Raw genomic sequence first — 17740 nt, forward strand, 5'->3', positions numbered from 1 at the left:
GTTGCTGGTTACCAGGATGTGTTCAGGTTGTCAAAATTCATCAAGTAGTATACTTATATGTGCTTTTCTGTATGTATAATATAATTCAATAAAAAATTAGGGCTCAAAAGTTATACTGCGTACATAAGGGTATCTCTAATCAGTTATGAAACCACTGGCATTATAGACACAACCTGATGTAAGGTGAAATTCAGCGTTCATTTTTTAGAGCAACCTGCAGCTTTATACTCTTGATACACACATGTGGTGCTAGTCTCAGGCTCTGAGACACCGTGTGAAAGATGTAAGGAGAAACTGGAAAAGTACTGGGCGTTTCTCAAACTAAACTGCATGGCAGTGAAGCATGAGAAGCTTCAGTGAAACATAAGTAGTCAGGAAGTGCAGAAAGCTATGAACATAAAAATAAGTGGTTTAAATTCTGAGGTTGCTTAATAGTAAGGTACCAAGGCACTTAATCTTGACAAACATACAACAGTTAACGTAAGATGCTAACAATGATACAGGCACTCTGTGCATTGTCTTTGCAACTTATGTATGTATAAGCAACATATATACATATATAATATATACACACACACACACTAGATTTATATATGTATGTATGTGTGTGTGTGTATGTGTGTGTGTATTAGATTTATTTATGTGTAAAGCTGAACTCTGACACCTAGGTTTTGTACCTTAAAACTAATATAACACAACTTTTCATCCGCTGCTGTCAGTCCCTGAAAACTTATGTCTGTTAATGTTATCTTTTCAGTGTGGGGCAAACATTTTTCTCTTCCCTGTGAATTACTGAGGGAATTTTGAGTCATCTTTATGTTTAATGTTATTCTCCAAACATATCAAGCTTGTCAGTGCAGTGAAAGAAATATGGAACATTAGTTAATGTGTTCTTTTTTGGCTTTAGGCAAGTCCTAAACACATATATGTGCTGTATATAATTGATAACTATTTGTTCTAATTTCTTGGCATAGGAAAGATGACTTCCTTTTCAAATCTCTTTAGAGGCAGAGGACACTCTTATCACACTCTACCAGTTGCACTAATAGACAAATCCTGAGACTGAAGCTCCTTGACATTGTGTATTTAATTTGTACAGCACTGAAAGAAAGAACTTAATTTTTAACCTTATTTTTCAGGAATGTCCTAAATTTAACTATTCTCCACCTCATAGAAGAACTTATTCTTCCCATGTAATTTATAACCTCACTGGGCAACACTTGGAAAATTATCTTATATCAACTGCTAATGAGTTTATGCAAAAAAGGTAAAAATACTGTATTTATTAAACATATTTAATTTAGAATATCTTGCTTTCTAATTTTAATAGTAACTGCCTTTTGAATTTGTGGCAATAAATGCAGAGCTTCTATTGATTATTTATGGGGCTAAATTCTGTTTTATCTAAACAGCTTTCATATTAAAATTTAAATAATGATTCTAAGATTTATCTGAACACATTCAAAAAAGCATTGTTTTAGGCCTCAAAAATGTATTGTTAAATGTGTACATATTGTTTTCCTCTAAGCAAAAGACAAGTTATCGACTAGATTACACCAACTTGGAGAGCTTTCAGGCATGGTTTTCAGTGACAATTGTCCTTAGTTCCAACATGAATATCTCAATGTGGATATATCCACATATGAATAAAATGTGTCCATGTACAGCAAGGCCACAGGCTTCCACCTAAGTCACCTAAACATTTGCCATAGATGTAAGGTTGACAGGCTTACATCTGACACAACATGGATGGACTGGAAGACACTATGCTAAGTGAAATAAGCTAGACACAGAAAGACAAATATTGCATAGTATCACCTATGTGTGGAATCCAAAATAGTCAATTCATAGAAGCAGAGAGGAGAGTGATGGTTGCCAGGGTCTGGGAGTGGGGGAAATGGGGAGATGTTGGTCAAGGGGAACAAAGTTTCAGTAATGCAAGGGGAATACACTCTGGAGATCTATACAGCAGTGAGACTATAGTTAACAATATCGTATTGTCACTTGAAATTTGCCAAGAATTCTCAACACACATATACAAGAAAATAGTAACCATGTGAGATAATGGATATGTTATTTAGCTTGATTGTGGTGACCATTTCACAGTGTATACATCTATCAAAACATCTATATGCCTTAAATGTATACACCTTTTATTTGTCAATTATATCTTAATAAAGCTGAGGGGGGAAAGTTGGTAAATACATGTGAATATACATGTAAGTATTTTCAACAAAATAAGGTTTATTATAAATAAATCATTCTAAACCCTTTTTTAAAAAGAAGTGAACAATATGCTATAGTGTTCTTTGCATGACAAAAATACAGTTCTATAGCATCACATTTAGGATAATAGTCACAAGAAAATTATTTTAGTGTGACTACACTGTTTTTTATTTAACCCAGTCTTAATTTGGTGGACATTTAAACTAATCTATCCTTAAAATTAGTGCTTGGATTTTTTTTTTAAATCCACGTTTTATTTTTAAGAGTCCATGAAGTGACAGGTAATTATATAGATACAACTCTCTTTAAAACATCCAGGAATTGAAAAAGTGTAACACTCGGGGACAAATTAGAGAAAAAAGATTGGAGAATAAAGGAAATGGAGCCATTTGAAAAAAGATCGTAACTGATGTTGTTATCACTTTAGTATTAAATTACCTAAAATAAGATACTTAAGCACTAAAATCTTAAGATTTTTGAGATGGTGCATGATCCGGTTAAGTTGGAGGAATTGGTTAGATTACATGTTATTTATTTTCAGAATGATTACATTTGTAACTGCTTAGAAAGACTTTTTACTTCTAGTTATAATGTACTCTTTAGATTAAAATATGATAAAAAGAATCAATAAAACTGTAAATTATTTGTCAGGCAGTATTTATTTCATACTGTAAATGTGTTCCTAATGGAAAGAAAAAATGAGCTATGAGTTAAACATTTTACATCGATTTATGAATATTTTCTCTATTAAAACAAGTATCAATTTTTCTGTATAGATATGGAGGTTGGAGTTTTGGGCTGCCTTTGACTAAAGACCTTCGTTTTGATATAACAACAGTTCCTGCTAATAGAACACTTGCCAAGGTAAATTATGATCCTTCTTTTAGGATGTCATACAAATGAGAATGTGAACTTGAAACGGTCAAGCATTTTCATGAGGTAAAAACAAAACATGGGTCAATCAATTTGAAAAGCACTTTGGAATAATGCACACTCCCTAATACAACAGTTCTGGTTTTATGTATTTATCCTAAGGAAACATGTACATGTAAGTACCCAGATACATATACAAAAATATACTTAGTAGTATTTCTCACATTAGTCAAAAGCACAACCGCAAATGTCCATACACAATAAAATAAATGAATAAATTGTTATATAGTCATTCAATAGAATTGGCAATGGAAATGAAGGAACTCAGTTCTGTACAACAAGCAGGCTAAATCTTCCAAACATTATCAGTAAGCATAGGGGGAAATTGCATTTACTATAAACTTTGAGAGTAGACAAAACCCAACCATACTGTCTAGGGGAGAGAGCATTGTGATTGTGAAGGACATAGTGTGTCAGGGAGAAGATGTTCTGGGTGCTGGCAAGTTTTGTTTCTCAACCTGTGGGTTGGGTGTACTCCTTTTATAATTTTTTGTTAAACTATACACTTATGTTTTATGCATTTTTCTTTATATATGTGTCATATATGTTTATCCTTGCTTTTTAAAGAACATGGAAACTTAACAGAATTTGATGGATGTAAATAATCCTGTTGACCTTTTTTTCTTCTAGATTGTACCTATGCTTTGAATTTGAAACAAGCTAGAGTCACAGAATCGGACACATATAATTACCCATAGGATCACGAGTAGTCTTTAAATTTTAGATTATTCTTCACATATTTCTCATTTGGTATTAAGAGACATGTGCAACCTGGGGGAAAATAAAGAAACTAATATTCATTTGGTGACTGTTATAAACCAAGCACTAGTATCACCTTTTACACAAACTATGTAATTTCATCCTTACAACATCCCTATGAGAGAGAGATTAATGAGTCTAGTGTAGCTGGTTTTTACAAGGTCATATAAAACAAATAGCAGTGCTGAGGATTTGAATGGCCCCTCCCATTGTTCCTTTTCTCCCTTTCTCCATACAGAGAGTAAATATCCCTCATAAGGGAAAAGGGTTCTAATATTAAATAATTTCTCTCTAAATCAGATTTGTAATTTTGATCAACTGGGTTCCTTGAACTGAGGTATTTTAAATCTCTCTGCTTTTGATATAGGTAACGTAGCTCACTTTCTTGTGGGTTATAACTAGGAATAGAAAGTTAGTGGGGGGATTCCGAGGTTATCAGTCTTGTTGCTAAGGACTTGATCTTGGAGATGTACTTAATTTCTTTCTGCAGCCTGGCCTATATGCCATTTGCCTTTATTGTTATTATTATTGTCGAGAGACAGAATGCCTTAGTTCTAGTTCCAAAATCACTACAGGCCATTACAGAGATGAAGATAATAATGATTTCTTCAGTTTTTCAAGCTTTACCTGTAGAGAAGATCTGGGATGATTAATAACTTGGTACTATCATGTAAGGAAAAAAAAAGACAGTTTTCCCAGTCTCTGCCCATCTCTGCATTGGAAACCTAAAGGTCTACGGTCAGCACTCTGGGGGATGGTTCATAATCTTCCAGGATGAAATAGGCACCAGAAAATGGGTGCACTTATTTTAAATATAAATTCTGTAGGCTGCAAGATAGAAAGACTGCTTAATTTATTTGTACACCAAACTTATCTTGCCCTCTTTTGGAATTTAACAGGTATGGTATGATCCAGAAGGCTATCACTCCCTCCCAGCTTATCTCAACAGCCTGAATAACTTCCTTCTGCGAGTTAACATGTCAAAATACGATGCTGCCCAACATGGTAAAGTTACTTACATAGAAGCTTCTTGCTTTGCAACTTTTGCTGCTCTCCATATAAAAATGCACGCTAGATCTTGTTTCCTCCCAGAGGCAGCTATTTTATGGTATTTAAATCACAGATCTTTAAAAGGAATTTGGAAGTAGTAACTACCACCAGATGGAACATTCTGGATAATCTCCTTAACTTCAGGTTAATTTAGTTTCCTCATTTATCAAATCAAGATGCTAATGCTGACTTCACACTTATTTCTGCTCATACACCTAGTATTTATATCTCATAGGAAAATATTTTATAACTACTTGTTTGTACATAGGCTAAAAATTTAAAAAATGTCAATAAATATTGTACACAAATCTAAATGTGAAAACAAAATTTTTAAACTAGAAAGTTCTACACCTAACCAGAAGTATTACCATTAATTGAGTACTTATTGTATGACTCTTGCTTTGTATAAAATACTGCTAATCCTTAGCACCCTCTCAGGATGAATATTATTGTTCCCTACTGTTATTCCACTGGGGATCAGAAGTGGGATTTGAACCCAGGTCTGTTTGACTCCTGTCTCTTTATTTTTCTAATTCTTCTCTATGCTCAGCCAGGTCTACTTTAGTGAGATTTCTCAGGAAGCTTCCACATAGTTTTCAAAAAGTATTTGAAATTTGAAAGAGACTGATTTTTTTCTAATTCAGTTGCTCTTCATCAGATCATTTCATCTTCTTAAGCCTTGCTCAAATTATTTTCTCATATTCCCCAAAATAATAATAATAAAAATGGAGAAAAACTATGTAACATATTTGCTGGCCAGCACTGAGTTTCTAGCCTAATAAATAGTCCAACCAATAGACTGTTAAAAAGGAAAAAGACAACATATTTTTTAGAAATGCCAGCATCTACTTGTCTTTCATCTCCCTACCGTTGGGCATAATAGCATGTGCTAGATATTCTGGTGATTATAGACGTAAACTGTAGACTCAGATACTCATTCTAGGAACACAATCTTTTGGAGTCTTCATTTCAGAGAAAACAGTATTTTTCCCCAACTGCTTTGACATAGTCCTAGCAGCAGGAACCATGAAGAAAATAACAAGGTTGATAGTCCATAGACCTAGAGCATCAATAAAGAGTGTAGTCAAAAGTAGTAAGCTAAGTTAAATGGTGACTAAAGCCAGGCAGGTCTAGTATGAGCTGGTTTGAAATACGACAGAATACTTGACTTTCAGTAGGATGTCTTACTCAGAGCAAAAGACATTTGTTGCCGTGACAGATAATGAAAGTATAAGAACTATAGAAATGACATGTCGCAAAGGTATGTAGGTGAGAAAAAGAGACCAGTACCACTTCTGAAGGGTCAACTTTTGAAACCTGTGTTTGGATTTCATTTACTATTTGTGTTCTTTACCAAGACCACAGCAATCTGAATCACTCTGGACCTCAGCAGTCTTGTCGTGGCCCGTACAACTACATTTTTAAGTTACAGAGTCTAAAGAATTAAAAATTCTGGAACATAATCTTCAAATTGACCCTAGAAGGAAATTTTTTAATTGAAAAATAAGACTTATTTTGAGTTATATAGAGATTAGTAGTAGTGACCTTCTGTTTTTTATTAACTTTTCTCATGTAGAACTATGAAAGTGATAGCTTTCCACTCTCTCTGGAAGGAGTTTGTTTTCTTTCAAAGAAGAAATCCAAGCCACCTTAAAATACTGTTATTTTTTTGTAACGCGTGTATGGGATCTGCCACGATAATGTCTCTAAAAAATTATTCTCCTGCCACTTCCCCCTACTACACTAGTGTTTTAAGGCATCTTTGTTGGATTCTACATGAATTGAGATTTTGCTTTAGCTGTAAAATTGATTCTTTTTGAATTTTAACGCGGTAATCAGAAACTTTTAATTAGCTTTCATTTGCAGTGTCAATATCTGTTATATTCATGTGGTTCCCTCTAGTGGTAAATTTAAATGAAAATTTTGTTCCTTCTCCCCAAAGAATACAGATTTACTTGTTTTCAGTAACAAATGTTACACAACTAGGCTCTTTTCCAAAAATATTGACGCATTGTTTGCTCCACTCTAGTGTTTATTCTTATTGCATTAGTAGCAGTGGTCAGTGGAAAGTTACTCATTTTAGGTTTACAAGTGTAGAGACAACAGAAAATATGTTCTTTTTAATGTATATTGTATGTGGGGGAAATAATTGGAATTTTAAGATTTTATTAGATTCAATAAGCATTCATTGACTAATCACTGTACTCAAGACATTATACTGAACGCTACAGAACCCACAGAGAAGACTGTAATATAGATTCTAAACCCTAATACATTTACTTGATGTTTCAACTAAAGATATGTATTTAAAAAACTGGTTCAGCAGCATTTTTCATATTGGAGTAAATATTTGTAAATATTCCTCTGGTGAAATAGAGTATTTATGGATTCTGAAATACAAAGCAGGAATAAGAGAAATGTTTTCCCCTTGCCTACATTATAACCCAGCAACAAGGTTTAAGTAGGGCCCAAGGAAAAGTGAATCTCAGTAAAAAGAGAGTTTATTAATTTCCACAAAAGATAAGAAAACTGCATTCCCCCAGTGATGTGGTTAAAGTTAGTCAAATTGATTATTGTTGCTGTTAGTCTCTTTGTTTTGCTTTAACTATATATTTTTCTTCAATGTATAACAATTGCAGAATTCGACCTCAAAATATGTCTTACTCTACTTAATAAAAATTATAAATTTAAGTTAATGGAAAGAATAGAACTTTAGAATAGCCTATAATATTTGAGTGCTGTGAGCGGGCCTTAATAACCTAGTGTAATGAACATATACTGAATGAGCAATAAGTGACAAAGTTCTTGCTCAGCTAATGACTCTATAGGAAAAAGTATTTAAAGTATATCCTTACCCCTATCCCCTACTGTTCTTTTCCAAAGTTATTCAGACAGTATAAGTTTTGCCTTAAAACCATGGTCCTTTGGGAAACTCGCCAGCCCACTTTGGATAACCAACATGCTCTAAGGAAAGGGAGGAAAGAAACTTGCTTCTAACTCAGAAAGTATAACCAATCCTCGGAGACACAAATAATTTAGGACTATATTGGAATTAAGGGACTACTTTTCTGGAGCCAGTTAGTTTCTCTGAATTCTCCTGGATCTTTATGAGTCAGTGAAAATCCCTCCGGGGTGGCTGAAACTCCCAAACTCTACTCTTGGTAGAGTTCTAGAACAAGAAGCATTTTAGAAACAATAAAGAAGGGATCCTCTCAGGCTACAGTATTTCCCTACTGCAGCCAATAGCACAGTGAAGAGGGATGGGGCTGGAAAGTGTTCTTTAGGAGAATCTCATATAATCAGAGGATTGATTATATGGACTCTCTTTGAGATGCTTCTTTAAATGCCATACATTTCTAAAGTACTGCTGAATACAAACCTACATGTGACCAGATAGGGAGAAGAAAATGGAAAACAATTTACTTAAATGCAATAGAGGGGAAACATATTATATAAGAAGTAAAAATTCTCGCCTCTTCCCCCCAAATTCCATACACAATGTGAAAAACTGTTCTTTTTGTGTGTGTGTCCGTGCCATCAATTTTACGGCATTGATGAGATGGGCAGGGAGGAATCACTTCCCTTTAAGAGAGTATCCCCAAAGTAAAATTCTTTAGAAAGTATTATGCATTATTCATCTAAAAATTGGCGTTTCTGATTAACTGAATACCTGCTAATGAAAAGAATTGTCTCTTCTTTAAGGTATCATCATGTATAGTCATCCTTATCCAGGAGTGCAAGACCAAGAACAAGCCACGTAAGCAGATATGTCTGGCATGGCTGCTTTGTCCTTGGCATAGCTGAGCCTCTGTATAAGGTGCTATAATTGGAAATCACAGTTGTATCTGAATGAATGTCAATCTAGAAGAGCTGTTAATATAAGTCGCTGACTGGGATAAAAGGAAGTTTCTGAAAGCATGTAGAGTGGAGTTGCCAAGTAGGGCTTGTTGACTATAGATTCACAGAATCTGCCGCTTTTATAAGTCAGGTGCATAAGTGCTTCATCATTTCAACTTCCCTGCGTAGCATTTAAGTACGATTTCTATGCCCAAGAACTATATATCTCTTGCATGCACCCTGCAACCCTTGGAGACTGAGGTTTTTCTATCAAATATCCCTAGTCAATTCAGATGCGCTAGAGCTACATTTATCCCAAGGTCGCAGCCGAGTCAGGTAGAATATATTATCTGGCTGCCTTGCAGAAAGACTTATGCATCTCTTGCACTGTTTTGTTGACAGCTTTAGCCATGAGTCTTTCTGAAAGGAAAAGAGTTCCAAAAACTTACGTGTGCTCTCCTCTCCCTATTGCTCACTCTAGAATGAGCAGTTTAATCGATATTTTAGTGGCACTCTCCATCTTGATGGGCTACTCTGTCACCACTGCCAGCTTTGTCACCTACATCGTACGGGAGCATCAGACCAAAGCCAAACAGCTACAGCACATTTCAGGTGTTGGAGTCACATGCTACTGGGTAACAAACTTCATTTATGACATGGTGAGTAACTTATGTCTTTGCAGGAAAGACAGCACTGATTTAGGTAGAAGACAGTTTTATATTTGAGATTCATTGACCCTGGTTTGTTCAGATTATTACCACAAAGACAGTAAATTAAGGAAAAAAGTTTGCATCCAGTGGTTGGAGGAAAAGAAAAATCCACCTTCCCTGCCCTTATCTCTATGGTCTGAGGACCTCCTGTATCAGATTCCCCAGGACATTTGTTAAAATGTGGATTCCTAGGCACCAGTCCAGACCTATGAGATCCATGTCTTGGGAGTGGAGACTGGAGAATGTGCATTTTTAACAACCCCTTCCCCAAGTTACTTTAAGCACACCGAAGTTTAAGAACCACTACTGTGAAGAAATAGTAGCTTAGAAACAGAATAGCCTTGTCCAATGGTAACAAACAATCAAGCTTATAAAAATTTAATCAACCAATAGTGAAAAATTTGAGGTAGTAGCCCCTACTGAATGACACATTAGAGAAGATTAATTGGGAAAATAAAGGATAAATTTCATTGATAGCTGTCTTATTTGCATAAGATGGTTCTTAAGTTCAGATGGTTTTTCTTGACTCCAAATGTGCCAGTATTGGCCAGAAGCCCAGGATAGGTATGTAGTTGCCAGGTGATTATGGTGAAATTGTCTGAGTTGCTGTAAAGACCAATGGCTTGAAGAATTGGAGAGTAATTAACTGCAGATCCGTTTGGTTAATGTATCCAGTGAGGTCTGAAATGCGTTTGTTTGTAGAAGTCAAATCTAAAAGAATGATAATAATTTCTCTGGACTTAATAGGAGCTTTCACGTGTTAAGAAAGCTTAAAGTACACACTTCTGTGAAGGACTACTTACTACTTAGATTCTGTTATTATATATCTGGTGCTCATTACAATTTTAGGAGATTTTCCTCCCAAATTAAATTACCGTCTCTTTCATTGTGTGCATCTTGCTGCAGACTCCTCAGCATTTAATATTTCTGCTTGCTAATGAAACACTGAAGTCTTCTTTCATATCCTTGTGATTCTAAGAATGTGTGGCACCCACTGCCCTGCTGTTTTGCAGAGTGGCTCACACTGATAACCAAGCCTTAGAAATCAACCATCTGAGAGAGTTCCAGCATTCACAATTAATACTTTGAGGACTGAATCTAACTAATACCAAGATACCTGGCTATCTTATCTTTCTCAGTGAACCTCTGTCACCAAATGATCCCAGGTTGCAAAGCCTGGAAGCAGGAATACCAGGGACTCCGTATCTCTATAACGATGGAGACTGGCTTGACCTCATACTGGAGGAGACAAATTCTAGAGTGAAATCAATGTAAAATGAACTGAATGTTATAAGCAACAGGAACATAGATAAAAATTCATATCATCAAGTGTTTCCAGGTCAATTTGTTAACAGTTTTAAACTAGATAGGCTATTGATTTTTTTAAAAACTACTTGCCATATGTTAAACATTGTTTTACATGTTCCCATAGGTCTTCTACTTGGTGCCTGTAGCATTTTCAATTGGTGTCATTGCAATTTTCAAGTTACCTGCTTTCTACAGTGAAAACAACCTAGGCGCTGTATCTCTCCTACTTCTGCTGTTTGGGTAAGCTGCAGTGAAAGAAGAATTAACAGAATTAAATGCTCCTGGACACAAACAGGACCTAAATCTCATTAGCTAATTTACAGTTATCTTGGGGTTTCATTAGTCATAAGTGATGATTAACAGTACATTACATTTGCTAGTCCATAGTTTGTATAGTAATTCTGAAAATTAATGTTGTTCTCATTAATAGTAATACCTATCATTAATGAGCACTTACTAGGTCCTGAGTGTCACGCTTAGCAATTTATAAATGTAATTTAATTTACATAAAAATGGAGGCTTTAGAATGATCAGAAAAATGTATGTACATGTATGAATTTATTAACAAATTGTGAGTATATATAAATATATGGCATTTTAAAGTATATATATTTATGTATATTTATTTTATTTATATTTTTATAGATGTCTAAGAACACATATATAATATTGTTTCTGAATGAGGGTACTTAATGCAGGTAATACAGGTTGATATAATCAATGCTTAGCATAGCACTTCTTTCTGCCCTGAATGCATGAGTAGTATCCGTTTAGTTAGCAATTGTAGCTGATGAAGGATCTGTGTCTAGTTCTACTTCATTACCTCAAAGGTTGCTCCGGTATTTGCTGAAAACAGGACATCCAGCTTCTAAGCATACACTGTCTGCTTAGCTAGCCTACAATAATGTCATTTTTTCCCTCAGCTTTAAATTGTAAAATATACATTGATTAAACTCATATTTCTGAGCAAAGAAAAAAAAGTCTTGCTTTGGTGGTGTAACATCATCTCTAGGAAAAATTAATTTATAGTCATAATGATGTCAGACTACTGAAGATTCCTTAAAAGACCTTTACTGTCATTTAAAAATCATGCTTTGGATTTTATGTGTGTGTGTGTGTGTGTGTGTGTGTGTGTGTGTGCATGTGTATGTGCTGTTGCTAAAAGGAGGAATAAAAGAGAGATGTAATTATAAGGCTTGGCAACTCATCCCTAATGTTTATTTTCACTTTAGAACACTATCTAAGTTATATATATATGTCTGTTTATTTAGTGTAAGAATAATTAAGGCATAATTTTAATTCTTAGTATTATTAACGTAAAGGTATGCCACATTTTCTTGGATGTACTTGCTGGCTGGACTCTTTCATGAAACAGGAATGGCTTTCATCACTTACGTTTGCATCAACCTATTTTTTGGCATCAATTCCATTGTTTCCCTGTCGGTGGTGTACTTTCTCTCCAAGGAAAGGCCTAATGATCCGGTAAGGTCTTTTATTAGTCTGCTAAACTTCAGTGAGTGGATCAAATGCTTAAACATGTTCAAGGAGGTAGGCTTTCTGTGTTTTGCATTCTCTAAATAAAATAGAGGAATTTCACTTGATTCTATTAAATTTAGTGGTGGGGGGAAACTACAGCCTTTTAAAGTTCTTTTTAGACTCCATCTAGGTTATCTATGATTGTATATATGCAGTGTCAAAACTGTTGAGATTTGACAGGGCTTGAGTAGGGACATGGAGGTGAAATCAGACACATTGTATGGCACTAACAAAAATCATGCAACCAGTCAGTCAGCTAAACTTTTTACTTCTTAAGAAACTGTTATGGTACAGTAGGAACAAGGACAATGGCTTAGTCATACAACTATGGGTTAAGAGTCATTTGAACGTCCATAGAGAAAGAAAAACGAATTCATTCCCTTTCAATCATGTATTGGAGTCTACTTCATTGTAAGTATCACTTTCCATTCAGAGCTGGCAATTATGATTACTGAGGAGGGAAGCACTACCCGTGCCAGGCAATTGGGTGGAAAAGAATAGAGAGGAAATGAAGTGAAGTGAGGAAAAGGCAAGCACACGCCAGGAGGAAGAAGAAAATTCATGAGGTGCAAAATGGTTGGTTCCAAGTGTGAATAACATGAAAATGAGCCATTTGCTCCTCATTCAGAGAGGTTGTCTCTCCTTCCATCTCATTTCACCATTTTAGCCCCCCTTTGAGTAGCTTAGCTTCTGAAACGTTACTGTACTAAATACCTCCTTTACTCAGACACCTACCTGTAGATACTCTGTGTCAGACCCCAACACCCTGGCTATTACTACATTCCTAGGATCTAAGGCAGCTCTAGAAGTGATTCTGCACCCAGGGTTTGGCCTGACACCTTAGACCATTTCAAAAAATATATAATCCTCTTTTGCTTGGATTTTGGTAATAAATCTCCATCATTTGGTTATAGTAAATGTTTATATGTAAATTCAGCATGCATATGCAATAATTGCCTATCTAGATAGGCTTCTTGGATTTCAACATTTGTCTACATCTAGTTTCAGTTTTTGTCAGTTTGTTGGAAGACTAACACTGAGCTTTATTGTTATTCTTCTTATTTCAGACTTTAGAACTTATTTCTGAAACCCTCAAGCGCATTTTCCTGATTTTCCCACAATTCTGCTTTGGTTACGGTTTGATTGAACTTTCTCAACAACAGTCAGTCCTAGACTTCTTAAAAGCATATGGAGTGGAATACCCAAGCGAAACCTTTGAGATGGATAAACTAGGTGCAATGTTTGTGGCTTTGGTTTCTCAAGGGACCATGTTCTTTCTCTTACGACTTTTAATGAATGACTGGCTAATAAAGAAACTCAGGTAAATACAATAAAAACAGTGTTCGACATCACTGACAATACTCAATTCAAAATATTCAAGGAGTCGTCAACAGTCTAAGCTTTTCCACTGGTAATATAGAAATGTTTTGCTCAAAAAACTTTTAAAAATCAAAGCATAATTCACCATTTATTTCATTCAGTAAATAATTATCAAACCTTACTATGGGTCTGCAAGTATTGTAGAGTGAGAAAATAAAATTAAATAAGCACAATTGTTAGCCTTAAAGAAATTAAGATTCAGTGGTGGAGAGAAAACTTGTACATAGAGAAAAGATGTAGTCTTTGAGTTGTGCTTGAAAAGATGGAAAGTAGAAATGGGGAGAGAGAATTGAGTATGTAGCATATTAGCAATGGATCTGGGAAAGGAAAATTGAATAAAGTGAGGACAGAATCATAAATAAAAAGAAAAACATGTACCATTGACCCAGCAATTTTATTTCTAGGAAATTTTTTTGAGAGATATGCTCACACGTATGCAGAATTATGTACGTATAAAGTTATACACTCCTAATGGCAAAAGAATGACAACCTAAATGTCCTTTATTTAGAGACTAGTTTAATAAATTATATACATAATTTATGAATGAAACAGTATGCAGCCATTAGAAAGAAGGATGCAGTTCACTGTATAATGTTTGGGATTACTTCTAATATTTATTAAGTGAGAAATGCAAGGTTCAGAACTACATATAAAGTATATTGTCATTTGAGTTTTAAAAGTATATATATATATATTATTTATGCATACATATGCAGAGATTGTCTCTATGTCTCTGCTACAGAGAACTGTATATTTGTTGAAGGAGACTTACTTTCACTAAATATTCTTCAGTACCGTTTTAATTTTAATACTTGATGTACATTTATCACCTATTGAAAAATAAGATTTAAGTTAATAATAATGAAAGAGAAGACAAGAGCAAAGATAGAAAAATCTTGGGCCATGTTTGAGAAGTGAGTAATACAATTTGATCAGAGCACAGAGTAAATGTAATAAAAGAGTAGGAGCTGAAGCATATGCTGGAAAGTTATGGAGTCTACTGATTGCTTGGTTAAAGAGATACAGCTTGGACTTTGTTCAGTGAGCACATAGTAGTATATCAAAGGTTTTTGAACAGAGACCAACAGGATCAAATGGTGCTTTAGGAGCTGTGGTTTTGTGGAGACAGTGCAGACTGGAATGGAGCAGTCAGAGACACTGGAGCAGTCTGAGGCTCCTAGATAAATCTAGGTGAGAAACAAATGAAAGCCTATGATGGTAATAGCAACAGACAGATAATGATCGATGACTGGGTGTTATAAGGCATTTCCAGTGCTAGGAAACTGGCTGCATGAGTGGGTTGTGGCATGGGGAAGATTCAAGGAAAAAAAATCACAGATGGAATATCTGTGGATATCATTAAAAGAAACAGGGACATTGGGAGGAAGGCTTGAATTGATTTGTTGGTTTGGTTTGCTTTGGTATTTATTAGGCAAGATACTGAAGTGGGTTTGAGATGTAGTGAGTTTTCAGAACTGATAACCTTAATATATTGGCTACATCCTAGGTAAGACACAGTAAAAAAAAAATATAGAATAGCATTCATATTATTGATGACAAAAGAACAGACAGGATTTTTTTTAAAAGGTGATCATTGATCATGGGTTTGTAAGTGTTGAGTCTTACCAATGACTCTAGTCTCTCTGTTAGGAAGTAACTTTCAAACCCAAAGTGATTTCCTTGTTATGAAATTAAGATTCTGAATTGTAACAGTGGATCTGTAAGTATTTAAGGCATGGAAAGCAAAAGCTGTTTCTCAAATATCATAGCAAATATTGTGAACAGTATCTGTACTAAGTTTTAAGTTATTTGAGTACCATAATGCATAAAAAATTTTAAACTCACATAGTATGTGATAGCACACTTTTAGTGAAGTGAGAACTTCTTAAAAGATGTCAAAACTGAGTGGTGCCATTTTAAAATCATTGATGCAAAATCTTTTCATTCATTTTTTAGACTCTTCTTCAGAAAATTTAATTCTTCACCTGTGGTCGAGACAATAGATGAAGATGAGGATGTGCGGGCTGAGAGATTAAGAGTTGAGAATGGTGCAAGTGAATTTGACCTGGTCCAACTCCATCATCTCACAAAGACTTACCAACTTATCCACAAAAAGATCATAGCTGTAAACAACATTAGCATTGGGATACCTGCTGGGGAGGTAAGGAACAATGTTTTGTTTCTAGCTATCCTTTATATTGGCATGGTAAGTGACAAATAAAGATCTTTATCTTCTTTTAATTTTTTCCTAGAAATATGAAAGTCAACCTGTGAATACTTTGATGGATTCTATATGTATAATTTACATGTGTCCACGTATTACTTACCCCATTCATCTTCCCTCTTGCCAGGGAGGACTCACCACACACCAAGTCCTGAGCCTTTCCCAAGTTACTATCCTCACTGGGTGGACTTTCAGTCAAGAATTATGTGCAGGGTACTTTTTTCAACTCTTAGTTTCCAGACTTCTTGAAAGGCAACATAAAGAAATCAGTTGTTGGAAGTGAGGTCCTAGAACTGCATCCATATTGATTCTTGCTGTTTTCATAGAAGAAATATTAAGGCAGCTTGGAAAGAAGAAAGAGAATGTGAGCATAGGTTGCCAAGCCTAGCTGCAAACTAAATGCATCAAATTTGTTTGACAGCATAAAGATATTATTGCTTCAATAGCTTATTCAGTAAAGTTGTGATTTTGTGTGAATAATTTCAAATCCATAAATATAATTACTTTATCAGGATAGCATACCTCACTTGTTGGGTATTTTACCATGTCACCAGAGGTATGCTATAATATAATATGTAAAAGAAATCCTATGTATCTATACAAATATTCACATTGTTAAAGAAAAAAAGATATATAAGTACCCATTTGTTTTAAAAGAGAAAGTTAAAAAAAAATAAAAGAGAAAGTTTTATCAAGTGCCAACAGAAGGCTACAATATCCATGAATAATTCCAGTGATTTATTTTTCTTGGTAATTTATTTTACCCAAGGAGAAGGAGAAAAGAGATATAATAGTAGCACATCTTTAGTTTGAATTAAAGTTTACGTCCTTTTTTTTTTCCTCCCTCAAACCAGTGCTTTGGCCTTCTTGGGGTAAATGGAGCAGGAAAGACTACCATCTTCAAGATGCTAACTGGAGACATAATTCCCTCAAGTGGACACATTCTGATCAGAAATCAGACTGGGTATGAAAAATACTTCGATTTATAGAGCACAACATAATTAATGAGAAGAGTAATTAAAATGAACTCTTTATGTTATTTTGTGGTCAATCATTAGGGGGAAGAACAGCCATCCAAGTGAGTGGAAAATTTTAAACCTCCACATGTGACTGTGATGGTTGGATTGTTTTACCTCTTTTTACCTGAATCACGGGTCACCATGACCGAAATAGAGCTACCCTCTCAACATTTGGGGATAAGAAAGGAAACATCTGAAATTCATTTGTGGTTTTGATTCTCTCAATTCAGATCTCTGGCTCACGTTGACTCTCACAGCTCATTAGTTGGCTACTGTCCTCAGGAAGATGCCTTAGATGACCTGGTAACTGTGGAAGAACATTTGTATTTCTATGCTAGGATACATGGAATTCCAGAAAAAGATATTAAAGAAGTGAGTATAAGTGTGAAAAACTAGTTCACTTGAAAACCATTATTGTTTCTGCTTCCTACCTCCCTTCCCCTCAAGACCCAACTTGACCTCTGGAAAACTAGGACACTTTTCTCCTGACAGTGACAATGGATACAGCATTAGCTCGATTGTGTATATCACATACACACCTATCAGCTCGGCTTTAGAAACACCTTGGCCCATGTTCAGTTACCTTTTAAAAACTTTTAACTAAAACATGACGTTTGCCTTAGGCTCTGGGTTGAGCCTTGGCTGGGGATGCCTGTACATTCTTTATTGTTCAGATAAGTATTAAAACATGGAATTACCTCCAGACTGCCCAAGTGAAGTAGACTAGCTTCCAGTTCAATTTTTTAAATGTGGTTTT

The 17740-nt window shown here is 35.1% G+C and overlaps 1 protein-coding gene across 1 annotated transcript in view; it reads left to right on the plus strand.

The window, feature by feature from the left end:
• ABCA12 (ATP binding cassette subfamily A member 12) overlaps positions 1–17740 on the plus strand; it is a 155074-nt gene that overhangs the window by 126925 nt on the left and 10409 nt on the right. Inside the window, exons 37-47 of the mRNA XM_014558903.2 lie at positions 1140–1267; positions 3003–3090; positions 4818–4923; positions 8671–8725; positions 9287–9464; positions 10948–11063; positions 12146–12305; positions 13427–13680; positions 15697–15901; positions 16819–16928; positions 17214–17355. Of these exons, the coding sequence (XP_014414389.2) occupies positions 1140–1267; positions 3003–3090; positions 4818–4923; positions 8671–8725; positions 9287–9464; positions 10948–11063; positions 12146–12305; positions 13427–13680; positions 15697–15901; positions 16819–16928; positions 17214–17355 (1542 nt within the window). The remainder of the gene's footprint in view (positions 1–1139; positions 1268–3002; positions 3091–4817; positions 4924–8670; positions 8726–9286; positions 9465–10947; positions 11064–12145; positions 12306–13426; positions 13681–15696; positions 15902–16818; positions 16929–17213; positions 17356–17740) is intronic.

Source organism: Camelus ferus, chromosome 5 (assembly GCF_009834535.1).
Source record: "Camelus ferus isolate YT-003-E chromosome 5, BCGSAC_Cfer_1.0, whole genome shotgun sequence".
In the NCBI taxonomy this organism is placed as follows: Eukaryota; Metazoa; Chordata; class Mammalia; order Artiodactyla; family Camelidae; genus Camelus; species Camelus ferus.